Source organism: Dipodomys spectabilis, unplaced genomic scaffold, assembly GCF_019054845.1.
Source record: "Dipodomys spectabilis isolate Male_0828 unplaced genomic scaffold, ASM1905484v1 ptg000504l, whole genome shotgun sequence".
Lineage (NCBI taxonomy): Eukaryota > Metazoa > Chordata > Mammalia > Rodentia > Heteromyidae > Dipodomys > Dipodomys spectabilis.
Genome location: NW_024871181.1, coordinates 2,955,996 through 2,968,961, shown reverse-complemented (window position 1 = coordinate 2,968,961; position 12,966 = coordinate 2,955,996). Strand labels below are relative to the sequence as shown.

Here is a 12,966-nt window from a genome sequence, read left to right as displayed (position 1 = left end):
ACAGTTCTTTCTGGTGTCCCTACAGGATGAAATTGAATTTGGCTACATTGAGGCTCCCCACAAAGGCTTTCCGGTGGTGCTGGACTCTCCCCGAGATGGGAACCTGAAGGACTTCCCCATTAAGCAGCTCCTGGTGAGATGCCAAGAGCTATGGGGGGGGGGGGGGGAGGGGGACTGGGGACTCCTACCAAGCAGAGCAGAGGAGACCCTGGAGGCCGATGACCAGCTGTGAGTCTGTGGCTGGGGGCCTCTGTCTGCTCAACTGTGAGATGGGCGTCTGGGAGTGGCCTCAGAGGTCCTTGGTCCTTTCTTGCCCTGATGACTGAGGTGTTCCCGGGCAGGGAGTAGGGAGGGTCCCAGGGAGATCGGAAACCATGGGAAACCAGGCAGGATTCAGTGCTGGGAGTCCCACCCTCCAACTTAGAGCCGTGTCAAGTTTCTAACTCGTGGCCCCAACTGCAGAGCAAGCGGGGAGGACCTCCAGGTCTGGCACCAGCACAGGAGGATTTCATTCAGAGCATGGGGTTTGAACTCTGGGTCTGGGTGCTATCCCTGAGCTCTTCAGCTCAAGGCTAGTTCTCTACCACTTGAGCCACAGCACCACTTTCAGTTTTCTGGTGGTTCATTGGAGATAAAAGTCTCATGGACTTTCCTGCCAGGGCTGGCTTCAAACCGAGATCCTCAGATCTCAGCCTCCTGAGTAGCTAGGATTACAGGCATGAGCCACCGGTGCCTGGCTTGTACTGCCTCTTTTGAGAAGTGTCCTCAGCCTCACCCCTCAGCCAGCGGCTCTGGATCCTCACAGGGACCTGGTCTGGAGCATCCAGTCCCCAAAACAGAAGTGGGAACCTTGAGCAAACAGCTTAAAAACAAACTCCCTGAGCCTCAGTTTGCCCATCTGTGAAGTGGAAAGAAAAATGGTATGGGTCTTCACAGAATGAGTACTGAGCATCACATGATATAACAACCATGGGGGGGGGGGGGGGGCTGGTCGATGCTGGTGCTTCTTTTGCTCAAGGCTACACAATGACCATTCTTGCTGTAGTGGCTTGCCCAGCCCTGGATGCTGTCTGAGTGGGCTGAGTGTCCACTCCTCAAACACCGTGGAGAGTTTAGTCAGATAACAGCATAAGGGGGAAAGCTTCCTGCCCCCTCCCCTCCCTGGGCCACCATCTGCTTTCAGGGTTCCAAAACCCGTGCCACATTGTTCCTGGAGGCCGGGCCAGCCCTGGCTTTGTTCTGCAGCTCAGGCGATGCCGACAAACCCCAGCTGCCAGCCCCGCTTCACCTCGCCAGGGCCCAGGCGAGAAAGTGCTAAGCTGCTGCCATCCGCCCCATGGGGCACGCCTGTGCCTGAGCCTCTCAGCGGGGCCAGGACCAGCCACAGCCTCACAGCTCCAGTTTGTTGTTGTTTTATAAAATAGAGATTATGGTGTGGTCTGGTGGTAGGGGTGTGTGTGTGTGCACACGCCAGTATTGTGGTTTGAACTCAGAGTCTAGGTACTGTCCCTTAGCGTTTTTTGCTCAACACTGGTACTCTATCCCTTGAGACACACATCTACTTCTGGCTTTTTGCTGGCTCATTGGTTGTAAGAGTCTCGTAAACTTTCCTACCCTGGCTGGCTTTGAACCATAATCCTCAGATCTCAGCTTCTGGAGTCCCTAGGATTACAGGCCTGAGCTACTGGTGCCTGGCTTACCAAGGGTTTTTGTCAGGTGAGCTGCACCCCAGCCTGTGGGATCCTATGTTTTCATCCCCCACCCCCCAAAAAATCATGAAAGGAACTTAACATTCAGGGGGCCAGTGGGGTGTTTTTTTCCCATGTGCCAGCTGTGGTTAGCACTGTGCTAAGGAGGTCCTAGTGCTGCTTCTGGGCACTGTGGACATGTGTGATGGTTAGGGTGCATTGAGCAGCATGTCCACGATGTTGGTGCCATTCCTGCTCTCATCCATCAGCTGGCACTGAGGCCACACTGACAAGCCCCACAGCAGGGCCTCGTTCTGGCCTGCATCCCCTGCATGAGCTGGCTGATCTGGAGCCTCCGTTTAAGATGCAGCCCTGATTGACAAATGCCACTCTCCCAGGCCAGGAGAAAGAGGAAGAAAAGTGGGCAGACCCACACAGTGGCTCTTAATTGGCGGGCATCCCTTCTGTTTGTATCTCATTGGCCAAAGGAAGTCACGTGACCCTGATGCTGGCCCAGGAGGTACATTCCTTTCCTTCTGAACAGAGAAAGCAGAAGTCAGAAGTCATGTGTGTGCTATGGGTCAGAAGGCAGGACTTCTCAATCCCTAGAGCAATCATCCATCCAATCTACTTCCTGCCTTGGGTCGCCTCATCAAATACCTCTTTTTGCAGCTGGGGAAATCAAGGGTCTAAGATATCTGAGCAGGGACAAATATCAAGTATGAGAGCTCATCTTGAAATCACTATTGTATGTCTCGGGCAGAGAGACACTCAGACATGCATGCACACATGCATGTACTGCACACACACACACACACACACACGCACACGCACACGCACACACACAGACCACTACACACTCACAAACACTCCACCCAGGCATCACTCCTGACCGCAGGAGAGGGTGGCTGTTTGGGGCTGATGGCTCCTGGCTGCCAGAGACTGACAGCATGCGTTATACCCTCTGCCCAGGGCCCAGATTTCGGCTACGTGACCCGGGAGCCCCTCTTTGAGCCCGTCACCAGCCTTGATTCCTTCGGAAACCTGGAGGTCAGCCCCCCAGTGACCGTGAATGGCAAGCCATACCCTCTGGGCCGGATCCTCATCGGAAGCAGCTTTCCTCTGTAAGAGAAGCCAGGCCAGAGCCGGGGGCAGCAGGAGCGGGAGGGTGACTGATTCTCTGTAGGGGTGGCTGGGTTGCTCATGGTCGATGTGAGGAACTGGAAGATTACCCATAACTCTCTGTCCCTCTCTCACAAAGAACATCAAGTTAGTCTTTACACCTTAGTATAAATTAGGATCTAACGTAAAATCACATGGGAAGATGCACAGTGAGATCATCAAGCCAGTGGGGTAGAGGTGGAGGAGTAGAGGTGAGCAGGAGCCCGCCAGTGGATAACGGATGCGAAGACAAGGCCTACCCCACAGGCACAATCTCAGTATTCTCAGTACCCTCACTCCTTGCCCACTTAGCCACCAGCCAATGGAAAGGCAGATTCTTAGAGCAGTCCCTGGGGAGGTACTCATTTTGAAAAAAAGGATGTGGGAAACCTGCATAGTGGATTGCCAGGATGAGCACCAAGTTCCTCCTGTGGGATGTGGGCAGTGACCGCCCTCCTACTCTTCTTCCCCACTCAGTGGTCACAGGTCCACTCAGCACCTATTTCCTGAGCACCAGCCAAATGCCATGCCCACCTCTGCCTTCTAAGGAGCTGGTAGAGACCACAGACATACAAACTGATGTGCTGTGTGGGCATGGCCCAAGTGGTAGAGTACCTTCTAGTAAGCCAGAGGCCCTGAGTTCAGAGAAAGAGAAAAAGAAAGGAAAGAAGGAAGGAAGGAAGGAAGGAAGGAAGGAAGGAAGGAAGGAAGGAAGGAAGGAAGGAAGGAAGAAGGAAGGAAGAAAAAGAACTGGGCACTGGTGGCTCGTGCCTGTAATCCCTAGTTACTCAGGAAGCTGAGCTCTGAGGATCTTGGTTCAAAGCCAGCCAGGGCAGGAAAGTCCATGAGACTCTTATATCCAATTAGCCACCAAAAAAACTGGAAGTGACGCTGTGGCTCAAGTGATAGAGTGCTCGCCTTGAGCTGAAGAGCTCAGGAACAGCACCCAGGCCGAGTTCAAGCACTATAATCTACAGATAGACAGAGACACAGAGAGACACAGAAAAAGACATACAGAAAGAGACAGAGAGAGGAAAGGAGGGAGAGGGAGGAAGAGGGAGAGAGAGGGAGGGAGGGAGGGAGGAAGGAAGCCATGTGAACTGAAAGTGGTAAATCTGAGGGCTGACAACTACAGGACAATAGTAGGAAGTAGGGGTGCCCAAGGTGTGGCCACAGACCCCTTGGAGGGTTTAAAGGCTCCTTCAAGTCAGATCATTATCAAGAAAGACCCATTCTGGCAGGCACTGTCCCAAGCTCCAGGGATACAACACTGACCAAACACAAAGACTCAGCTCTGGGGGCAGGGCGGGGAGTGGTTCAGCCAGGGAAAGGTAGAAACAGGTAAATAAATCATTCTGGGTGCTAACAGGTGTGGTGAAGGGCTACTGGCACAAGGCACTTTAACTTAGACTCAGGTATTGAGGGTAGCCACTGCAAGGGAGGCCAGCCATGGTAAAGATGGGAAGGGGGGGCGTCTAAACAGCAACAATGATGGCTTGGGGAACAGGCACTAGAGCAAACAGAGCCAGGAGGAGGAGAAGCAGGTGAGGCCAGAGGGCCAGGCAGCAGCCAGCCCACATGGGGTTTATTGGCTGCCATAGGGGCCTTGGGCTATAGTCTGCAGATGATGGGGAGATGGAAGGACTCCAGAGGCTAGAAATCAGGAGCGCCCTCCAGAGGTGGTATCTCTTGGACTGATTTAAATACTACAGAGAAAAACAAGGCGCTGTGGCTCATACCTATCATGTTAGCTACTCAGGAGACAAAGATTAGGAGGATCAAGGTTCAAAGCTAGGCCAGGCAAAAGTGTCTCTGAGACATCCCCAGCCCACCCCCACCCCCACTGCCCCTGCCATCTCCACCTCCACCAATAGTTAGATTCAGTGATTCACAACTCTCATCCCACCATGATAGTCCCAGTCAGCCCAAGCAGAGACAGAGAACCTATTTGAAAAACTAAAGTAACAAGGGCTGGAGGCATAGCTCAAGGAGCAGAGTGTCTGTCTAGCAAGAGCAACACCCTGAGTTCAAACCCTAGTACCGCCACACAAAATATATTAATGTGAGTATAAGCTGGTGGGGCAGAGGGCAGAGCGTCGGCGTAGACTCCAAACATCAGTTTCCTTGCTCTGAGCACAGAAGCTGGCTCTGCCATACTCACAAGCATCCTGGGCATTGAAGGCTGGGCTCCACGCCTTCCTATGGCTTTGCTGTGGCCCATTCCCCCCCCCCCCACCTCCATCCTCTTGAGGAGGGGCCCAGGTCTCCGTTCCAGGTCCAGCTCAGGGTCCAGAGGCTGAGCGCCTCCTCCAGGACCCCTGGTGCAACAGGCCAGGGAGAGGGCAGCTGGCTGAAGGACTTTCCCCCTCTCCATCTACACCCAGGTCTGGTGGCCGCAGGATGACCAAGGTGGTGCGTGACTTTCTGCAGGCCCAGCAGGTACAGGCGCCTGTGGAGTTGTACTCGGACTGGCTAGCCGTGGGCCACGTGGACGAGTTCATGACCTTCGTCCCCATCCCAGGCACAAAGGTGAGCTAGTCCCCAAAAGTAGCGTGAATGGGATTGTGGGGAACCCCTGTGTTACCTGCCTTCTCAGCAGAAGGCAGGATCTAGGTGCCATATAGGAAGGAGGATGTAGGCTGAAGCCAGTTTATATGTTGTGGTTGTGGTAGATACGCTGTTGGGGACGGGGGAGGCAAGGGGATGGGGCGGGGCAGGTACATGTGCACATGCCAGTACTATGGCTTAAATTCTGGACTTGCTCTCTCAAGGCCTTTTCTCTCAAGGCTGATGCTCTACCACTTGAGTCACATCTCCAATTCCAGCTTTTGGTGGTTAATTAGAGATGAGTGTCATAGACTTTTCTGACCAGGCTGGCTTCAAACCTTGATCCTCAGATCTCAGCCCCCTGAGTAGCTAGGATTGTGGGTTTGAGTCACCAGCACCTGTGTGGCAGACAAACGTTTCTCTTTTACCCAGTGAAAGGGATGGGCCCCGGGCAATAGCCCAGCCTCTTGACAACTTAGAGAATTTGCCATCTTCGACCCTGAGCTTTGCTTCCAGGACACTGGTGAGATGGAGGAAGGAAGGGAAACAGCCCTGGAGGAGGAACAAAACCCTCCCCGGTGTCCATTGCCCATGCAGCCAGGGCCAGGCCCTCCCCACACCCCCAACACCGAACCACACCCCCGCCTTTCTCCCTGCAGGGATTTCGAATGCTCATGGCCAGCACCTCAGCCTGCTACAAGCTGTTCCGAGAAAAGCAGAAAGAAGGCCATGGGGAAGCAGTCATGTTCAAAGGTGAGTGGTCCCAGGCCTGGCCAACAGCGGGGCCCATAAGCACCTGGTCCCTGAGTGTGGGCCCCACTCCCCAAGCCTGGGGTCCACCCTAGGGTCTGTGAGGCCACTGGGGCAAGAAGCAACACTGGGTTCTCGTGTCCCTTCTGGAGACCCAGGAAGAGCATCTAACTTTCCTTACCAATTCCTGTCACCAACCCATAAAGAGCTTTCACAGGACCTAGTGAACAGTTAAGTAGCGCCAGCTGGTGTACGATCTGCACCCAGAACTCAGGGCCTGGGTGCTGTCCCTGAGCTGTTTGCCCAAGGCTAGCACTCCACCACTTGACCCACAGCTCCACTTCCAGCTTTTTTTGCTGGCTTATTGCAGATAAGGGTCTCATGGAATTCCCTGCTTTGAACCATGAGCCTCAGATCTCAACCTCCTGAATAGCTGGGATTACAGGTGTGAGCCACTGGTCTGGCTAAGAAGCTTGTATTTTAGAAAGAGAGTTATGTTGCTTTGGTGGTGCCAGGGATGGCACACAGCCTCACGCATGCTGGCCTCTGAGTTCACCCCAGCCCTAGAAAGGGAGAGGAGACAGAGCGTGGGCTGAGGCCAGTGCTGCGCACGTTCCCCAGGCTCAGACACTGTGCGGGAGCTGCCTCCTTGAGCCATCCGTGTAACTGGGGCAGACAGGGTGAGATGAGCTGTGCATCTAAATTAATCATGCGAAGGAGAAAGCTGATCAGGCAGAGACACCCAGCCGGGCTCCAGAGGCCATGGCACATCTCATTCCTTTATTTTATTGTGGTAAAGTCCACCTAGCCTGTCTGTCATTTCACCCCTTTTAAGTATATAATTCAGGGACATGAATACATAGTTGTAACAATCACCCATCTCCATTACCCACTGGTTTATTTTTGTGCTGGTACTGGGGCTTGAACTCAGAGTCTTAAGCTGTCCTTTAGCTTCTCAAGGCTAGCACTCTACCACTTGAGCCACACCTCCATTTCCAGCTTTTTGCTGACTAATTGAAGAAGAGAGGCTCTCAGATTTGTCTGCCCTAGCTGGCTTTAAATCTTGATTCTCAGATCTCAACCTCCTGAGTGGCTAGGATTACAGTGTGAGTCATGGCTCCCAGAAGGAAATAGGAGAAGGAGGAGGGAGGGAAAAAGGGATAAAGGGAGAGAAGGAGAAAGAGAAGAAGGGGAGGGGAGGAGAGGGAGGAAAGAAGGAGAGAGAAGAGAAGGAGGAAGGAAGGGAGGGAGGGAGGGAGGGAAGGAGGGAGGCAAGAAAAAGGAAAGGGAAGGGAAGGAGCGAGGTGGGTAGGCAGGTCCTCTCCTTGGTGGGTGAGCAGAGGTGTGTCTGTGCATGGGGAAAGGTAAGTCTGCTTCTGCCACACCCAGCTGGCCAGCAGAACCAGGTCACTACTTATGCTACCAGCCAGAGAGAGAGTGAAGTGTCTATTCCTCTGTCCTGGCTCAGGGGACACAGCCAACCCTAGGAAAAGGAATGTGTGCTGGCTGCCCCAGGCAGAGGGGGCCTGGGACAGAACACCCAGCCCATCCTCTCCCACCCGCACAGGACTGGGGGGCATGGGCAGCAAGCGGATCACCATCAACAAGATCCTGTCCAATGAGAGCCTGGTGCAGGAGAACCAGTACTTCCAGGTGAGGCCTGGGGACGGGGTGGTGAGGGGGCCGGGTGTCTCCACCAGCACCTACTGGTTGCCTCTTCCTCCTACTGGTCATCCTGGGCTCAAGGTAAAGGGTGAAGGACTCACAAAATCTTTCTGAGCAGAGACCTGGGAAGAAAGCCATTGTGCCAGCGGTGCCAAATGCCACTAGACTATAGCCCATCCTATCCTTTGGGGCAAGATACACCCTGTAAAATGTAACAAGGCTACAAGCTGTGCTCTCCAGGAAAATATTCGCATGAGCACAGGCCCTGACCTTTTGGGTTTTTTAGCACAGGTCCCACCTCTGACCTCATAAGTCTCAAAGGTTGCATCCAGAAATAGGAATGAATTAAGTCTCTGTGTATTTGTATATTGTAGAGAACCTAGTTTTTATTTTTAAAAAAATAACCAAAAACTCCATTCAAGAAGGTATAAGTGACTCACAGAAGTGGTATGGATTTCAGGCACAGGTTGATCAGAGTTCCAGCCCCATTTTTCTATACCGTTGGTCTCTGCAGGTCTCTCACATGGTAGGCTCATGGCTGTGATCGTGCAAGGCCTCACACCATCCACAAGAAAGTGCTTGTGTCCCACCCAAACTATTGAACAATAGTCTGAGCCAACCTACACCAAGAACTAAGCAGGGGGAGGGGGGCCACAGGGAGGAGTCCACAGAGATTTGCTTAGTACTGACCACTGCCCTCCCTGATTCAAGCACTAGAGCAAAAATAGAGATAAGAGTCCTCTGATTAGCCTTTCTCAGAATGGGGCCAGTCTGATCTAGTGACCTGGGGTCATGGGGAGAGAGGGGCTGGGCTGGGGTACTACTGATGTTCACCCAAACACCCCACTGGCTACCAAGGTGGGTTCCTCTGTGTTCATGTCTTGGCACCAGGGAGATGTGAGGTTAAATGACAGCCCTTCCTTTCAATAATAGGACCCTGGGCGATTGGCCTCTGGTCCTCATCTCTAAAGCAGGGGTCAGGGTCTCCCTCGAGGACTGCAGCTTAAATAAGCTGGCCAGGCAATGCGCATGGGGCAGTGCCAGGCTTGTGCCCCTTCGCTTCCGCATCCTGTTCTCAGCAAAGTCGACATCAGTGGGGCCCCTGGTTGGGGGGTGGGGGTTAGGGTTGTGAGATGCCACAGGAGAAAGCCACGGGGAAGCTGGGCCGCAGGGTGGCCCTTGGCAGGTGTGCACTTGGCAGGTGGCAGCAGCTGCTAGGATCTCTGCCCTTCCCGTGCACCGTCCTCATTGTGACTGCTGCCCCAGACACCTGTGGAGAGCACGGGGCGGGGGGAGGGGGGTACCCTCAGCTTGTCTCTGCAGCTGGACAGTGAGCAGCAAGTACGCCTCTTCCCTGTGCTTCTCCCCCTCGCCCCCAGCGCTGTCTGGACTGGAACCGGGACATCCTCAAGAAGGAGCTGGGACTGGCAGAGCATGACATCATTGACCTGCCGGCCCTGTTCAAGATGGATGAGGACCGCCAGGCCCGAGCCTTCTTCCCAAACATGGTGAGCCCTGCAGACCCGACCCTCTGACTGTGCATGCCAGGTAGGGCAGCCAGATGCACAAAGACCTGGCTAAGGCAGCCCAATTTGGAGGCCCAGGGTCCAGCCCAGGCTGAGCTGTCCTATGGCCTTACCCAGGTACTTGCCCTCTCTGAGCTCCTCCATTTCCTCCCAGAGGAGATAGGTTTGTCCTAAGTGCCATGGAGTACTGAGAACCTTTTGCATTAATAGTCAGGAAAGTACTGCAAAAGGGGCGGGGGAAAGTCGTTGTACAAGAGAAATCCTGTTTTGTGTATGTGTGTGCCAGTTCTGGGGCTCAAACTCAAGGCCTAAGCTCCTTTTGCTCAAGGCTAGTGCTCTACCACTTTAAGCCACAGCACCACTTCTGGTTTTCTGGTGGTTAATCAGAGATAAAAGTCTCACAGACTTTCCTTCCCAAGCTGGCTTTGAACAAAGATCCTCAGATCTCAGCCTCCTGAGTAGCTAGGATGACAGGCACCAGGCTTACAGGAAGGATCTCGCTACCATACAGGAAGAAGTCTCCACAAGATAGAAAGCGACTAAATCAATACACATTCATCTGTGTCTGTGTCCACGTGAACACACCTGCACATACTGGGCACATGTGGACACTGTGGACACCCATGTAGCCATGTGTACACATGTGAACACACAGGTGAGGGCTATTATACACAGGGGCAGTTCCTTTGGTGCTCCACTTCAGCCTGTTGTTTATGATTTGTTGTTTAGCCCTGCTCTGTGCCTCAGTTTCCCCATTAGAACCTTCTTTGTAGAATCGAGGCCAGGCTTCAAGGAGTTTAGGGCAGGCAGATACGTGGTAGGTGCTCCCTAACTGGAGATCATCCCCCGCCTACTGCCCTGTTGTCTCCTCCCTATCCCAGGTGAATATGATCGTGCTGGACAAGGACCTGGGCATCCCCAAGCCATTCGGGCCCCAGGTGGAAGAGGAATGCTGCCTGGAGAGCCACGTCCGCAGCCTCCTGGAGCCCCTGGGCCTGTCCTGCACCTTCATCGACGACATTTCAGCCTACCACAAGTTTCTGGGGGAGGTGCACTGTGGCACGAACGTGCGCAGGAAGCCCTTCCCCTTCAAATGGTGGCACATGGTGCCCTGACCCTCGGCCTCCCCACCCCCTCCTGAGGGCTCCAGCGCCTCCCCACCCCCTCCTGAGGGCTCCAGCCCCCCCCCACCCCTCCTGAGGGCTCCAGCACCTTCCCCCCCCCCCCAGCCCCGTGGCCCAGCTGGGAGATCTTTGGGAAATGGGTGGGTTTGGGCTATCTGTGCCTTCCTCCCCTGGGAGCAGCCTCAGTGCCCACTGAAGGCCCCCCCACAGCCCCAGGAAGCCCAGCTCTTCACTCTGGGCACATGGCCAGTGTCTGCCAAGCCCTGACATCAAAAGCAGAAGAACTCTCCAAAACGTATGCGGCAAACCATTCTCCGAGAAGTCTTAGATTCTGTCCGAAGTGGAAAGAGGGAAAGGGAAGGAGGTACTGGGATCACTCCAAAGGTCAAGGCCAAGGAAAGCAAAACAACCACCCCCCAGGCCTCTGACCTTGACCTGTACCATCATTTCAACCCCTCACCTCTGACCTTGACCTGCATCATCATTTCAAAACCCCAGCATCTGACCTTGACCTTGACCTGCATTATCATTTCAACCCCTCACCTCTGACCTTGACCTGCACCATCATATCAACTACTCACCTCTGACCTTAACCTACACCATCATTTCAACCCCTCACCTCTGACCTTAACCTACATCATCATTTCAACCCCTCACCTCTGACCTTAACCTACATCATCATTTCAACCCCTCACCTCTTACCTTGACCTGCACTATCACTTCAACCCCTCACCTCTGACCTTCACCTGCACCATCATTTCAAGCCCCCTGGGGGTCTCCAGGTGACCACCTCTGAGTATTCATTCCTGACCACCTCTCATGCCCTGGGCTTCTTCCCAGCAGTGTGGACACCTTTGGATGTACCCTTTTCCCCTCCCTGAGGGTCCAATCGTGTAGCTTAGAGCCTTCCCTTCTCAGAGCAGAGCCTCCACTCCAAAGCCTCTGCTTCAGCCGTGTCTTCCTCAAGACACAGGCACCCCTCACCCCCATGCTTGTGCTCTCTCCCAAGTGTGACGTGGATGGATATTCTCCATCCTCAGTTCTCTGGCCAGTCCCTGCCCCTTCCTCTCCCCGCCTTGACTTCCACCCTCTGTCCCTCATGTCCCTCCAGGAAGCTAGACCATAGCTTCCTCCACACTAGCCAGATACATGCACCCAGGGCATGAAAAACAGCCTTCCCCCAACCCGGACAGCCCCCCAACTCTTCAGGACCCTAGCGTTCTTCTAGCTCAACAGCCAGTTCCAGACCAGCTGCAAGCTTTAGAGATAGATTGGTTTTCCTGATGAAATTCACTAGCTATTTACCAAAGCCCCTTCCAGTATAGACATATCAGGAAAGAAAGGAAGGAAGAAAGAAAGAGTGGAAGGAGGGAGAGAAGGAGGGAAGGAAAGAAGGAAGGAAGGAAGAAGGAAGGAAGGAAGGAAGGCAGGCAGGCAGGCAGGCAGGCCTTTTAAGGTCAGGGCAGTAAATATAATTCCACTTGGAAGTTTAAGAAAAAAAAGAACCATTTTATAACCAAAGACAAGGCTATCGACTTCCATTCTTGGGGGCACAGGATTTCCTTGTGGGTTATTTCATTCAGTCATTCACATTGGGACAGGCACATTGCTAGTCTCTGAGAATACTGGTTACAGTATTCTCAGGGGTCAGGGCCTAGCCAGTCCCTACCTGGCAGCACCCACATGTCCAGGGCCACCCTTTGCCCTTCCCATAATGGACCACTCTATTCAGGAAATGCAGGTCACGGTCTGGATGGAATGAGGGGGAGCTCTTTGAGCAGCGACCCCTTCCCATCCAGCCTGGCCAGTCCCACCTGCTGGATTCCACCCCAGGGCCTCAGAAGCTGCCCCCACCCCAACCTAGACAGCCCCAGACCTTCTCTTCAGCCTCAGGGCCAAAAACTCAAGTGCTGCTCTGGTCAGTCTCTGGAGACTTCAGTGTGTCGTGTGTGTATGTGTGTGTGTATGTGTGTGTATTTGGAAAATATGGGTTTTTTCTTTTTCTCCAGTCTGTACTAAGGGTGGCAAGGCCTCCACATGGAGACTGTGTGTCTTTGTAGACTTTCCCTAAACTCTCTCCACCATCAGTCAGTCATTGCAGAAGTTTCTGAAGCCCCCTGGACTCTGATGCCAGCCCATCCACTTCACCCACCCAGATGTATCCGCTCAGTGAGGATGGACGCGGCCTGGGCATCCTCCACGCCCCCACTGTCTGTAAATGTCATGCTGGAACGTGCTGCCATGCCAGCCACCCCGCAGTTCCTGGCTGTCTGGGTTTTGAAATTGTCTCTAGAGGGCCGGGGTCAGGGGGTCATTGGGCACAATTCCAACTGTCTAGAATAAAGACCATGGGGCAGCAGGGGGAAAAGAAGATGGAAAGGCGTTTGGGGAAGAGTCTATAAAGAGCAATAAAATAATCGGTCCAAGGGGAAGTCACGAGGCTGTGGTGTGATATTCTTCTCAGAAACATCCCCCCCCCCATGAGACAGGCCACCCACAGGCCCC

The 12,966-nt window shown here is 53.7% G+C and overlaps 1 protein-coding gene across 1 annotated transcript in view; it reads left to right on the top strand.

Moving 5' to 3' along the window:
- Window positions 1–10,466, top strand: part of Padi2 (peptidyl arginine deiminase 2) — a 40,146-nt gene extending 29,680 nt beyond the window's left edge. The window contains exons 10-16 of the mRNA XM_042669702.1: window positions 26–133; window positions 2,661–2,812; window positions 5,234–5,378; window positions 6,056–6,149; window positions 7,714–7,799; window positions 9,191–9,319; window positions 10,219–10,466. Of these exons, the coding sequence (XP_042525636.1) occupies window positions 26–133; window positions 2,661–2,812; window positions 5,234–5,378; window positions 6,056–6,149; window positions 7,714–7,799; window positions 9,191–9,319; window positions 10,219–10,452 (948 nt within the window). The 3' untranslated portion in view covers window positions 10,453–10,466. The remainder of the gene's footprint in view (window positions 1–25; window positions 134–2,660; window positions 2,813–5,233; window positions 5,379–6,055; window positions 6,150–7,713; window positions 7,800–9,190; window positions 9,320–10,218) is intronic.
- Window positions 10,467–12,966: the final 2,500 nt, after the last annotated feature.